Raw genomic sequence first — 14,781 nt, 5'->3', positions numbered from 1 at the left:
GGACGGTAGTACCTCCCTGGGCGGTTGCTGTCTACCAACCTACTACCTAGGATATATATATATATATACATATATACATATATATACATATATATATATATATATATACATATATATATATATATATATATATATATATATATATATATATGTGTGTGTGTGTGTGTGTGTGTGTGTGTGTGTGTGTGTGTGTGTGTGTGTGTGTGTGTGTGTGTGTACTCACCTATTTGTACTCACCTATTTGTGGTTGCAGGGGTCGAGTCACAGCTCCTGGCCCCGCCTCTTCGCTGATTGCTACTAGGTCCTCTCTCTCCCTGCCCCATGAGCTCTATCATACCTCGCCTTAAAACTATGTATGGTTCCTGCCTCCACTACATCACTTTCTAGGCTATTCCATGGCCTGACTACTCTATGACTGAAGAAATACTTCCTAACATCCCTTTGATTCATCTGAGTCTTCAACTTCCAATTGTGACCTCTTGTGTCTGTGTCCCATCTCTGGAACATCCCGTCTTTGTCCACCTCGTCTATTCCGCGCAGTATTTTATATGTCGTTATCATGTCTCCCCTGACCCTCCTGTCCTCCAGTGTCGTCAGGCCGATTTCCCTCAACCTTTCTTCATAGGACAATCCCCGTAGCTCTGGGACTAGTCTTGTTGCAAACCTTTGCACTTTCTCTAATTTCTTGACGTGCTTGACTAGGTGTGGATTCCAAACTGGTGCTGCATACTCCAGTATGGGCCTGACGTAGATGGTATACAGAGTCTTAAACGAATCCTTACTGAGGTATCGGAACGCTATCCGTAGGTTTGCCAGGCGCCTGTATGCTGCAGCAGTTATCTGATTGATGTGCGCCTCAGGAGATATGCTCGGTGTTATACTCACCCCCAGATCTTTTTCCTTGAGTGAGGTTTGCAGTCTTTGGCCATCTAAACTATATTGTGTATGCGGTCTTCTTTGCCCTTCCCCAATCTTCATGACTTTGCATTTGGCAGGGTTAAATTCAAGGAGCCAGTTGCTGGACCAGGCTTGTAGCCTGTCCAGGTCACTTTGTAGTCCTGCCTGATCCTCGTCCGATTTGATTCTTCTCATTAACTTCACATCATCTGCAAACAAGGACACTTCTGAGTCTATCCCTTCCGTTATGTCGTTCACATATACTAAGAACAGCACTCTGACACCTCGTCGCGTACCATGACTCGTTGTTGCCTCCCTGTCAGATATTCTCTGATCCATTGCAGTGCCTTTCCTGTTATGTGTGCCTGGTCCTCTAGCTTTTGCAGTAACCTCTTGTGAGGAACTGTGTCGAAGGCCTTCTTGCAGTCCAAAAATACGCAGTCGATCCACCCCTCTCTCTCTTGTCTTACTTCTGTCACCTTGTCATAAAACTCTAGTAGGTTTGTGACACAGGATTTTCCTTCCCTGAAACCGTGCTGGTTGTCAATTATACACTTGTTTCTTTCCAGGTGCCCCACCACTCTCCTCCTGATGATCTTCTCCATGACCTTGCATACTATACACGTTAGTGATACAGGTCTGTAGTTTAGTGCCTCATGTCTGTCTCCCTTTTTAAAAATTGGGACTACATTTGCAATTTTCCATACCTCAGGGAGTTGCCCAGTTTCAAATCATGTGTTGAAGATCTTTGTTAATGGCTCACACAATATCTCTGCTCCCACTTTAAGGACCCATGGAGAGATGTTGTCTGGTCCCACCGCCTTTGAGGTGTCAAGTTCGCATAGCAGCTTCTTCACCTCCTCCTTGGTTATATGTACCTCATCCAGCACTTGCTGGTGTGCCCCCCTGTTCTGATTTCTTGGAGTCCTACTGGTTTCCACTGTAATTACCTCTTTAAATCTTGTGTTGAGCTCCTGACATACCTCTCGGTCGTTTCTTGTGAATTCCCCATCACCCTTCCTCAGTCTGATTACCTGGTCCTTGACTGTTGTTTTCCTCCTGATGTGGCTGTACAACAGCTTCGGGTCAGTCTTTACTTTTGATGCTATGTCATTTTCATATTGTCTCTGAGCCTCCCTTCTTATCTGTGCATATTCGTTTCTGGCTCTTCGGCTGATTTCTTTATTTTCCTGAGTTCTCTGTCTTCTGTACCTTTTCCATTCTCTAGTACACCTAGTTTTTGCCTCCCTGCACCTTTGGGTGAACCAAGGACTCGTTCTGTTCTTCCCATTATTTCTGTTTCCCTTGGGAACAAACCTCTCCTCTGCCTCCTTGCATTTTGTTGCTACATAGTCCATCATTTCTTGTACTGGTTTTCCTGTCAGTTCCCTCTCCCACTGAATGTCTTGAAGGAAGTCCCTCATGCCTGAGTAGTTCCCCCTTTTGTAGTTTGTTTTTTTTCCCAGCCTATTCTTGCTACTCTCTCCACTTGGAGCTCAACTATGTAGTCGAAGCACAGAACCACATGATCACTAGCTCCCAGGGGCCTTTCATACATGACACCCTCGATGTCCGAACTACTCATGGTGAATACAAGGTCCAACCTTGCTGGTTCATCCTCTCCTCTCTCTCTCTGGTAGTGTCTCTAACATGTTGATGCATGAGGTTCTCCAGTACCACATCCATCATCTTGGCTCTCCATGTTTCGGGACCCCCATGGGGCTCCAGGTTTTCCCAGTCAATCTCCTTGTGATTGAAATCACCCATAACTAGTAACTTTGCTCCCCCCATGTGTGCTCTCCTGGCCACCTCGGCTAGTGTGTCGACCATTGCTCTGTTGCTCTCATCGTATTCTTCTCTTGGCCTCCTGCAGTTCTGTGGTGGGTTGTACATTACTGCAATTTTAGACACATATGTTCAAAATCTGTTGTTCTAGATACATATGTGCAAAGTCTATGTTCAAAGTCTATGTTCAAAGTCTATGTTCAAAGTCTATGTTCAAAGTCTATGTTCAAAGTCTATGTTCAAAGTCTATGTTCAAAGTCTATGTTCAAAGTCTATGTTCAAAGTCTATGTTCAAAGTCTATGTTCAAAGTCTATGTTCAAAGTCTATGTTCAAAGTCTATGTTCAAAGTCTATGTTCAAAGTTTACTGTTTTGAAGTTCGCTGCTAAACCTAATATTCGTGCACATAAAAACGTTGTCAATTGGAGCAACGTTTTGACCAGGAGTTTCATCAGGTCATAACTCGATAAAACTCTACACTGGGCAAAACGTTGCTCCGATAAAAACAGTGTTGCAGCGTATGTGTTTTTATCCGTGTATATTTATCACGTATTTTGTGTTGATTATTCAAGTGATAGTCACTCCAGCGCCACGATTTCGCTAAGAGACAAAGCAATAAGTGTCAGGGGCCCAAGACTGTTCAGTTGCTTTCCAGCATACATAAGGGGGATTACCAATAGACCCCTGGCTGTCTTCAAGAGGGAGCTGGACAGGCATCCAAAGTCAGTTTCCGACCAGTTTGGCTGTGGTTCGTGCGTTGGTTTGCTTGCGGCCAGTAATAGCAGCCTGATTGATCAGTTCCTGATCCATCGCGAGGGCTAGTCATGGACCGGGCCACGGGGGCGTTGACCCCCCGAAACATCCTCAAAGTATACTTGAGATAAATTGTTGTCTTTGATGTGTGGGAACACACACACACACACACACACACACACACACACACATACACAGAGAGAGAGAGAGAGAGAGAGAGAGAGAGAGAGAGAGAGAGAGAGAGAGAGAGAGAGAGAGAGAGAGAGAGAGAGAGAGAGAGAGAGAGAACAAGAAAAACAATGAAAAAAATGGGAGCCATAAAATAGAAAATGGTGTGTAAAGAACGAGAGGGAATTAAACTAATGATTAGCCTCGACTTGGCACTGCAGAAGGAGGAGGAGGAGTTGGAGGAGAAGATGGAGGAGGAGTTGGAGGAGAAGATGGAGGGGGAGAAGATGGAGGAGGAGGAGAAGAAAGAGGAGGAGTTAGAGGAGGAGGAGGAGAAATGAAACATACCTTGAAGAAGGAAGATCAAACCACTCTACAAGAAGGCATCTAATCACACCAAGACGAGAGTGGAACTTATTTATTCTCTCTCTCTCTCTCTCTCTCTCTCTCTCTCTCTCTCTCTCTCTCTCTCTCTCTCTCTCTCTCTCTCTCTCTCTCTCTCTCTCTCTCTCTCTCTGAGAGGCAATTTCAACAACACTTCCAGCAAGCAAACACTACATCATACGAGATCCCCCACAGTGGGCCTTTACCAAGTGTTTGATAGATACCCAGTGTGACCCGACAGTGGTCCAGGATCAACCAAAAAGTCGTCATAGGATTCCTCTCCTGAGTGCCGATTATTTGGTGATTGTTCCATCCACAGTAATGTTATTTTTTTATCCTGCTGGTAAAATATATTTTTTTCCGGTTTAAGTTGTCCTTGAGGCAGCTCCTACATCTTCAGTACCAACCCACTCAGCCTCCCTCCATCCATTTGGCAGTCAGGAATAAGATGCGACAAATCCTGGGGTTGGAATCTCCCTCCCGTCGTGTTCAATAGCAGAAAATAAACCTCGAGGTCCTTTGTCACCCAGGAAATAACCTGTGGCAAAGTGGTACCTCAGAGAAAAACTGTACGACTCCTGTGAAAGACGGTACATCTCTGAGGGAAGATGGTACGTCTCTGAAGGGGAGATCATACTCCTCTGTGAGGAGATGGTACATCTCTGATGGGAGGTAGTAATTCTCTAAAGGGTAGATAGTATTCTTTTGTTAGGTGGTGGTATGTCTCTGTGGGGTAGATAGTACGCCTCTGAGGGGAGGTGGTATGTCTCTGAGGGGAAGTGGTACGCCTCTGAGGGGAAGTGGTACGCCTCTGAGAGAAGATCGTAAACCCCTCAGAGGGAGCCAGCAGCTGTGGGAACATGGAAACTGGTTAGAAGAAAGCAAACAAAGAGTGAGAGGGAAGTTAGAGAGGAAAGAGAAGAGCAAGACAGAAAGTAAGAAAGGGAGCAGGAAACAGCAGAAAGAAATGAATCAGCGAATTAGACTTAACCGTCAAAATGACTCTTTCTTGATCTTAAATCAAACGCCCGTAATAGGCATCAAGATATCTCAAAAGCTGAACCTCTAAGCCCACTAACTTTAAAAAATAACCCTCTTCCTCCCACTATCTCCTCGCTAATCTCGCCAGCGACCTATTGAAGACTCAGTCGTAACTGTACTTGTAGCTGTGTACCTGTGAAAATTTCAGTGCAGAGGTGTGCACGAATTTACATGAACTTTGTAATTAAGTTTTGGTGATCGCCTCTTCGCATGCTAGCGTTCCTGTGTTTTCGTGAGTGTTTACAGATGTTAGATGCGTGGGGCCTTACCTGTTTTTATTATACCGTTGAATGTACAGGATATTACCTGTTATCCTACCACAGTTCATTTACAGGCTAGCAGCTGACATCCTACCTCAGCTCATTTACAGGCTAGCAGCTGACATCCTACCTCGGCTCATTTACAGGCTATCAGCTGACATCCTACCTCGGCTCATTTATAGGCTAGCAGTTGACATCCTACCTCAGCTCTTTTACAGGCTAGCAGCTGACATCCTACCTCGGCTCATTTATAGGCTAGCAGCTGACATCCTACCTCAGCTCATTTACAGGCTAGCAGTTGACATCCTACCTCGGCTCATTTATAGGCTAACAGCTGACATCCTACCTCAGCTCATTTACAGGCTAGCAGCTGACATCCTACCTCGGCTCATTTATAGGCTAGCAGTTGACATCCTACCTCAGCTCATTTACAGGCTAGCAGCTGACATCCTACCTCGGCTCATTTACAGGCTAGCAGCTGACATCCTACCTCGGCTCATTTACAGGCTAGCAGCTGACATCCTACCTTGGCTCATTTATAGGCTAGCAGTTGACATCCTACCTCAGCTCATTTACAGGCTAGCAGCTGACATCCTACCTCGGCTCATTTACAGGCTAGCAGCTGACATCCTACCTCAGCTCATTTACAGGCTAGCAGCTGACATCCTACCTCGGCTCATATATAGGCTAGCAGTTGACATCCTACCTCAGCTCATTTACAGGCTAGCAGCTGACATCCTACCTCGGCTCATTTATAGGCTAGCAGTTGACATCCTACCTCAGCTCATTTACAGGCTAGCAGCTGACATCCTACCTCGGCTCATTTACAGGCTAGCAGCTGACATCCTATCACAACTCACACCTTTAGATCCGTCTCTCTGATATTTTAAGTATTTTCTTACACAGTTTATGCAGACAGTGTCACAGCTGCTATCCTACCTCAGCTCACAATGTACAGGATAAGAATGGTTATCTTACCTCAGCTCATTTGAAACCCAGCCTCATCTAAGATACGTCTCCACTAACTCCAGGATAACACATCCTTACCAGTCGACTAGGTGACCAAAAGCAACAAATGTAAGGAGATTTGTCTGTACATTTCAACTCACCTATGACTGAACCTGGCTCCTGTACTCACCTTGTTATGCTGACAGGGGTCGCGTCACCGTTCCTGGCTACCCTTTTTAAATTCTATCGACGTGCATGTGCGTGTACAGCACCCAAAAACAGCTTGCTCCACATGCTATATTTTACCTTTAAACAAATTCTAAAACCAGTTTCTCTAGCAAAAACAATGTTCAAGTCTACAAGGACATATGGTTAATACTAGACTAAGCGACAAGGGAGATACGTCAAACAATAGCACTAACAACAGTGGAAACCCACATGTATTTATAAAAGCAATTGTAGTACTGCCAATAATAGCCAAGAGGAGACACGGTATCTAAGAAGTTTTTATTGGAATAATGCTTCGCTCTGTATAGAGTTTTATCTAATCATGACTGTGTAGGTTCCAGGTAGAACATGAGAGCGTTTTAGCTTAATTCCAAAGCCCCCGCAAAATTGTCATGGCGATCCTGTGGTTGTGACAAGCATGGTCATCCTGCTCTAAATCCATGCTGACTTGGGATGTGTCTGGTGTTTACCTGGAGAGAGTTCCGGGGGTCAACGCCCCCGCGGCCCGGTCTGAGACCAGGCCTCATGGTGGATCAGGGCCTGATCAACCAGGCTGTTACTGCTGGCTGCACGTAATCCAACGTAAGAGCCACAGCCCGGCTGGTCATGTACCGACTTTAGGTGCCTGTCCAGTGCCTGCTTGAAGACAACCAGGGGTCTATTGGTAATCCCTCTTATGTATGCTGGGAGGCATTTGAACAGTCTTGGGCCCCTGACATGACATGGCCATGCTTCTAGACAAAATTTGCAATCTAGCATCTAATGAGAATTATGTGAAGTGTGATATTAGTGTTTCTGGTCTATAATATTTTACCAACACTCTTCTGCCTACCTTGGCAGAGAATCTCTGTCTGCACTTGGATTTCGGCTCGATTTAAGCTCCTCCTTTCAAGAATACAAAGTGCTCGTGCAAGAAGTATTTTGAACATTTTATATATATAAGGATTTCCATGAATCAGGCCCAAGTCGACATATTTTCCATTTCCAATTCGAATTCCAGTCAATTTGCGTTTTTATCAGATATATCATTTCCAGGGAAGGAAACTACGTGGCTCCTCGTCTCTCCTGTCGTCTGTTGGATTCCTGAACATTGATTTTTAATGGTCTTTCAAAGCTTTGTCCATTTTTTTGTGGCTTTCGGATCAGTGTATGAACATTCTGAAAATAGTGGGTCAGTCTAAGGTCATTTTTGACTTAGATCTTCGCGAATATGTATGAATATTTAAGGCCTTTTTTAAGCCATTTCCTACCGGCTATTTGATCCTTTTGTTCTTCTGTCTGCTATTATTAATGTTATTATCAGGGGAGCCCTAAACCTGTAGGGAATATACAATGCCTCTAGATAGCTAAGGATGAAAGGCATTCAAGTTTAATTCGGGGAATTGGAGCACAGATCCACTTCCCTAGATCAAGAGCCTCTCACCAGCATCAAGGAACCTCCCTAGAGGGGAAGTTCCGTCTACCTCAGTATTGGTTCTCGTAGATTATCTTTCTCTTCTATTATATTCTCGGTTTTTTTCAATCATTCACTACCTTTCTTTTCTTATTCCGAACTTTCTTCTAGATTTTCTTTCAAGATTTGTAAACTTTCCCATCGTAACATAATTTATAGAGAACTAGTATACTTCAGTATTCAGTATACAGCATTTCCTCACTGTAGCGACGTTTCGCACAAGTTGAACATGTAGAATGTATCCTGCATGTTCAACAGGAAACCAAAGGAGAAATTCCCTTTTCCTAACTTTCAAAGCAACGGATGGAAATGCTAAGACAGTCCACAGACAGGAATTTCCCCCAGCATATAATATTCTCTCTCTCTCTCTCTCTCTCTCTCTCTCTCTCTCTCTCTCTCTCTCTCTCTCTCTCTCTCTCTCTCTCTCTCTCCCTCACGCATAATATATATATATATATATATATATATATATATATATATATATATATATATATATATATATATATATATATATATATATATATATATATATATATATATATATATATATATATATATATATATATATATATATATATATATATATATATATATATATATATATATATATATATATATATATATATATATATATATATATGAGTATTACCACACAAAACAGTAACAATTAACTTAGATACTTTTTATCACTGACACAAACGAACCCATACAAAAATAAGTCAAGAAGATTAATGTATATTTCGGCCTCTCTCTGAGTCCCTCTTCAGCAGACTGCCCAAGTAAGCGTCAGCGTGAGGCCCAAGCAAAAATCTAAGAAAGTAAGACGAGGGACAAATACCACATAATTCCACAAATCTTCTTATTCCTGTCGGAAATTCATGCAAATACGATACAAAAATCAATGATCAAGGTAGATATCAAGCCAGAATCATCACCAGCCGCTGATCAAAGCAATTACGATCAAAGATGAAGCAGATTGGTCCATAGCCAAGCCGGGCCATCCAATCAGATGGGCCGGCCGGTCCAGAGGCCTTACCATCCGGTCAACAGACCCGCCCATCGTGTCTGATGGACTGGCCGGCCCATAGACCAAAGGGACTGGGACCAAAAAGACCTAGAGCGGGATAATCAACAGGTACAGCCAAAACCTGATCAGGGAAAGACCACAATAAACGGTCAGAATAAGACCAAAGACCGAATGGCGGCTACTTACGCAAGCATGGGACTTCAGGTGGGTTCACTATATTCTCATAAACAGGATTTGTATACGAATTTGTGCCATCCTCTGAACAATGGGAGAAGAAAAGGATGCAATGATGGAACAATATATAGAACAAAATAGAATAATGTGAAAAATAATGGAACATTGTTAAAAATAATGGAACAGTTTACCTGGAGAGAGTTTCGGAGGTCATCGCCCCCGCGGCTCGGTCTGAGACCAGGCCTCGTGTGTTAAGAATAATGGAACAATGGAGAGAATAATGGAACGATGAAAAGAATAATGGAACATTGTTAAAAATAATGAAACAATAGAGAGAATAGTGGAACAATGTAAGAAATAATGGAACCATGTAAAAAAAATAATGGAACAATGTATAGAATAATGGGACAATTTAAAGAATAATGGGACAATGTAAGGAATAATGGAACAATATGAAGAACAAAGCAAAAAATGTGAAAAATAATGAAACGTAGTAAAGAATACGGGAATAAAATAATGGAACAATGTAAAAGAAGGAAAAACATGAAGAATACTGGAACAATATAAAGAATAATGGAATAATATAAACATAAATACAAAAAATGTATATTTAAAGGTGTATATATATATATATATATATATATATATATATATATATATATATATATATATATATATATATATATATATATATATATATATATATATATATATATATATATATATATATATATATATATATGTCGTGCCGAATATGTAAAACTGGTCAATTAGCAAGAACTCATTTAAAATTAAGTCCTTTCTAAAATTTTCTCATATACGTTTAAAAATATATTTTTTTCATTAATGATAATGTAAAAAATTTTAATTTTGCACCAAAAGAATCTTAGAAAACTTACCTAACCTTATTATAACAAGAACAATTTATTTTAGCCTAACCTAACTAAATATATTTTAGATTTGTTTACAAAAATTTAATACTAAACAAACACAGTGAAATATATTTTTTTCGTTAGGTTCAGAATGATTTTGGCCAAATTATTGCATACACAAATTTTCACTTGTCCTATATGGCAAGATGAGCGTTGCTATTTAAGCCAAGATCGCAAGTTCTGCCTATTCGGCACGACATATATATATATATATATATATATATATATATATATATATATATATATATATATATATATATGTATATATATATATATACGCTAATTTTCTTATTTCCTGTGCTCTTGTGCCTCTTTGGGTATATTTGTACCACTGAACAGTGTTCCATTGTGTCTATGAGTGTTAGTTTGTACCAGAAACAAGTGTTCCATTGTGTCTGTGAGAATTCATTTGTACCACAGATCAGTGTTTCAATTTGTCCATTTGGCTTCGTTTGTAACAATAACTAGCGATCATTACACCTCTGTGTTGGTACGGGTCAATATATTGAAACAGCAGTCACTGAGAGAATGGAATGCTGTATATTAATAGCCAGTGTATAATACAACACCCCTTAACAGCACAGTCATTGATAAAATGCAGTAGTGATGTACTAAAGTGTTGTTGAATTATAGAATACCCTTTAACAGCTGACACTTTAGTTAAGTGGAATGTCAAGTGGTTTAGTAAATATTATCTTGGTACGACTGTTTTCCCCTTGTAGAAGAGTTCCTTCATACTTGAAGTCTAACAGTTAGGTGTTAACAGTGACAGTATACGCCAACAGGTATACCTCCTCAACGGTTATTCATCAACGGGTATATAGTAACCGGTAAAGCAGCGGCATACAAACGGAAATGAGCTAATAGCGTAGATGTGAGACTTGTCTAGAGTTGAAGACGAGCAGCCTGAGGCTGTGAGAGGCATTAGTCTGCAGGGTTAAGAGTTGTCGAAGATACTCTGCAACTTGCTCAGAAGTGAGACGAAATCTGACGGAAGCCATGTTGGAGGAGTCTCAGGGTAGAGGCTCAGAGAAGGAAAAGCTTGGGGAGAAGGAATGAGGAAGAGCCTGGAGGAAGGAAGAAGAGAAACCTTAAATGATGATAATATGAAGGGCATAGGAAAAGAGGAGACTAGTCCTTGAAGAGTACATGACATCCTCTTTAGACGATATCCTCATCATCCTGCTAAAGTTCCCAAGTAATCCTGACAAACGTCATTTCTTGGTGTACGAAACTAATCCTTATCACCCAAGTAACAGTAACTCCAGCTCTGCTGGGAGTAAATTCCAGGAATTCTTCCAGGTCCTTGTAGCACACCGGCCGTCTCCAACCGAGGTAGTGTGACCCGAAAAGTAAGGAAACACATTCACCATCACTCATTCAATAGCAGTTTTGCCAGAGGTGAGCAAACATCGTGATTCAAATGACCCTCAGAACTGCAGGTGCTTCCCACCTCCAGGACTGCAACATCTTCCTTCAGAGTGCAGTTACTCTACCAGATTACATTCACGGGAAAGCCCTAAACAGGCAGGGGCCGATAAGGGCTTTAGGAATTGAAGGTAATAAAGTTCATATTCGAGGATGGGAAAAAATAGCTCCAATTTCTCAGATCAAGAGCCCCTCACCAGCATCAACGAACATCTCTTGCGAGGTATCTTATATCAAAGCAAGCCCACTTTGTGTGTGTGTGTGTGAGTGTGTGTGTGTGTGTGTGTGTGTGTGTGTGTGTGTGTGTGTGTGTGTGTGTGTGTGTGTGTGTACTCGCCCAGTTGTACTCACCTAGTTGTGGTTGCGGGGGTCGATTCATAGCTCTTGGCCCCGCCTCTTCACCTGGCCGCTACTCGGTCACTCTTCCCGCTCCGTGAGCTTTATCATACCTCTTCTTAAAGCTATGCATGGATACTGCCTCCACTACATCACTACCTAGGCTACTCCACTTCCTGACAATTCTGTGACTGGTTCATCTGAGTCTTCAGCTTCCAACTGTGACCCCTCATTGCTGTGTCCCATCTCTGGAACATCCTGTGTGTGTGTGTGTGTGTGTGTGTGTGTGTGTGTGTGTGTGTGTGTGTGTGTGTGTGTGTGTGTGTGTGTGTGTGTGTGTGTGTGTGTGTGTGTATGTGTGTGTGTGTGTGTTTTATGAATCAGCAACATTGTTATTATATGTATGTCACAAAGCTTTAAACACGCGTGGGTCATTCAGAGAGTAGTGAAGGCTTGATTCTCCTTCCGCTTTTCGAGGCCTGGTCACTCACCAGTCAGACTGTTGTTGACTGCCAGTACACTGTACATTCAGCATTTGTCTTTACATCAAGTACATTCGCGTGCAAATACTAGAAACCAGAGAGCAATTTTTTCTTTCTTGTAAAGTAACGAGGCTGTAGCAGGCTGGGATGAGCAAAGACCGAATCTAAAGAATGACTCTTGTACGTCTCACAGAACGAAGTTGGGTTGAAACTCAAGGCAAGCCAAAGCGGATCCAACTCTCTATCTAAATACTGGGAATTAGTAATTCACCACGTGTAAAATGTGATTTTGTAAACAACTATCAAAAAAATAAACGCCCACAAAGGCGTGAGGTATTGCATGAAAGCCCAAAATTCTTGGAGTACCAGATATGCTGAGATCTGAAGACTAAGAAAAATGGTGCATTTCTGAAATCTGAAGACTCACAAACAACCAGCAATGCTGTGAGCGATTGAGGACTACAAGCAACTAACAGTGCTGTGAGTGAAGACTACAAGCAACCAACAGTGCTGTGAGTGATTGAAAACCACAAGCAACCAACAGTGCTGTGAGTGAAGACTGCAAGCAACCAACAGTGCTGTGAGTGAAGACTACAAGCAACCAACAGTGCTGTGAGTGATTGAGGAGCACAAGCAACCAACAGTGCTGTGAGTGATTGAGGACCACAAGCAACCAACAGTGCTGTGAGTGATTGAGGACCACAAGCAACCAACAGTGCTGTGAGTGATTGAGGACCACAAGCAACCAACAGTGCTGTGAGTGATTGAGGACCACAAGCAACCAACAGTGCTGTGAGTGATTGAGGACCACAAGCAACCAACAGTGCTGTGAGTGATTGAGGACCACAAGCAACCAACAGTGCTGTGAGTGATTGAGGACCACAAGCAACCAACAGTGCTGTGAGTGCTTGAGGACCACAAGCAACCAACAGTGCTGTGAGTGCTTGAGGACCACAAGCAACCAACAGTGCTGTGAGTGATTGAGGACCACAAGCAACCAACAGTGCTGTGAGTGATTGAGGACCACAAGCAACCAACAGTGCTGTGAGTGCTTGAGGACCACAAGCAACCAACAGTGCTGTGAGTGCTTGAGGACCACAAGCAACCAACAGTGCTACGAGTGATTGAAGAGGTTGAGTGAGTTACTAAAGGAGTTGAAAACACTGATTTACTAAAGATCTTGATGTTAATTGCCAGAAGACTTGTAAGGTCCACGAATTATTAAAGAATTTAAAAACAATGAATGACAGCCAGAGTTGTGAATGAAAATCCTGAGGAATGTAGAGATGTGACTGAAAAGAAAAATATCCAGAAGAACTGCATGTTACCAGTACAGCTGTGACTGAACGTAGGATACCAATGTAAATGTAACTGGAAGCTGGAGGAACATAAGGTACCTATATAGATGTGACTAAAAACTGGAGGAACGGAAGGTACCAATACAGAAGTGACTGGAAACTTGAAGGAACGTGAGTTTACAGAAGAACTGAGACAACTAACTTGAAACCAGGAGAGTTTACAGCGGTGCTGTGGCTAAGTACCTTGGGAAACGTGAGCTACCAGCAGCGCTGTGAGTTACTACAAGCACTCAGGGAGTGCCCAGCAGCCTGAAATTCACGGTTAAGTACCTGTAATGAGCAGCCTGCGGTCATCTCCTCGTCTTCTCTTTGTCATGGTAAAGAAAGGTCGGCCTACCAGTTCTTTGACCCAGTATGTTGACACAGAAACAGTATCAGTATACGTGGTCTGAGCACTCACCTCGTCTATAGTTATATCTACTATAAAAAACAGAAAGGCACAATACCGTGACTGGAGCAAAACACAAATAACCCGGACGTAGGAGAAACTTACGACGACGTTCCGGACCGACTTAGACCATTTACAAAGTCACATAGTCGTAAACTCCTCTCTGTTATGTGCGGGTTATTTGTGTACAAGAACATAAAATAGGAGGAACACTGCAGCAGGCCTACTACAAGATATTCCCACTATAAAAACATTCACCCAACCTGTTAAATTAGACACAGACTGAGGGACTGACCACCTCAACATTTTAAGGGTGATGGACTGATTACATCGTCTTCAAGTCTCTTCTGCTTCTATCAACTTTTCTGTACTTGACTGAAGAAGCCTACTGTGTAGGTGAAACGTTTCGAAATAAAGATACCTAACTGTTGCATATGTGTCTTACCTAAACTACTTCTACTGTCTCTAGTGTTATATTTGTCTGTATACAACTGAAGAATGAGATACTTGCGGAGTCTTCAGTCCTCACTAGGCTGAAGAAGACACTGGCTGGCGAAACGTTTCTAGAATAAAGAGACCCAAATGTTGCACAAATGAATGTGACCTAACCTAATTAGGTTAGGGCATTGGCTTAAGCCGGTAGGAGACTTGGACCTGCCTCGCATGGGCCAGCAGGCCTGCTGCAGTGTTCCTTCTTTCTTATGTTGTCATTTCGTATGTTATCTAAATTATTTATTCAC

General features: G+C 42.2%; 1 protein-coding gene across 3 annotated transcripts in view; it reads right to left on the bottom strand.

Moving 5' to 3' along the window:
- The window catches only part of LOC128702307 (DE-cadherin-like), a 236,108-nt gene that overhangs the window by 13,929 nt on the left and 207,398 nt on the right, over nt 1-14,781 (bottom strand). For 2 of the 3 annotated variants that reach the window (XM_070102088.1, XM_070102090.1), the window contains one exon: nt 9,130-9,201. The exons of the other annotated variant lie outside the window; for it this stretch is intronic. In XM_070102088.1, coding sequence (XP_069958189.1) covers nt 9,130-9,201 — 72 coding nt within the window. The remainder of the gene's footprint in view (nt 1-9,129; nt 9,202-14,781) is intronic. 3 annotated transcript variants of the gene reach the window in all.

The sequence above is a fragment of the Cherax quadricarinatus genome, chromosome 80 (assembly GCF_038502225.1).
Source record: "Cherax quadricarinatus isolate ZL_2023a chromosome 80, ASM3850222v1, whole genome shotgun sequence".
Lineage (NCBI taxonomy): Eukaryota > Metazoa > Arthropoda > Malacostraca > Decapoda > Parastacidae > Cherax > Cherax quadricarinatus.
This window is presented reverse-complemented; position numbering and strand designations above follow the sequence as displayed.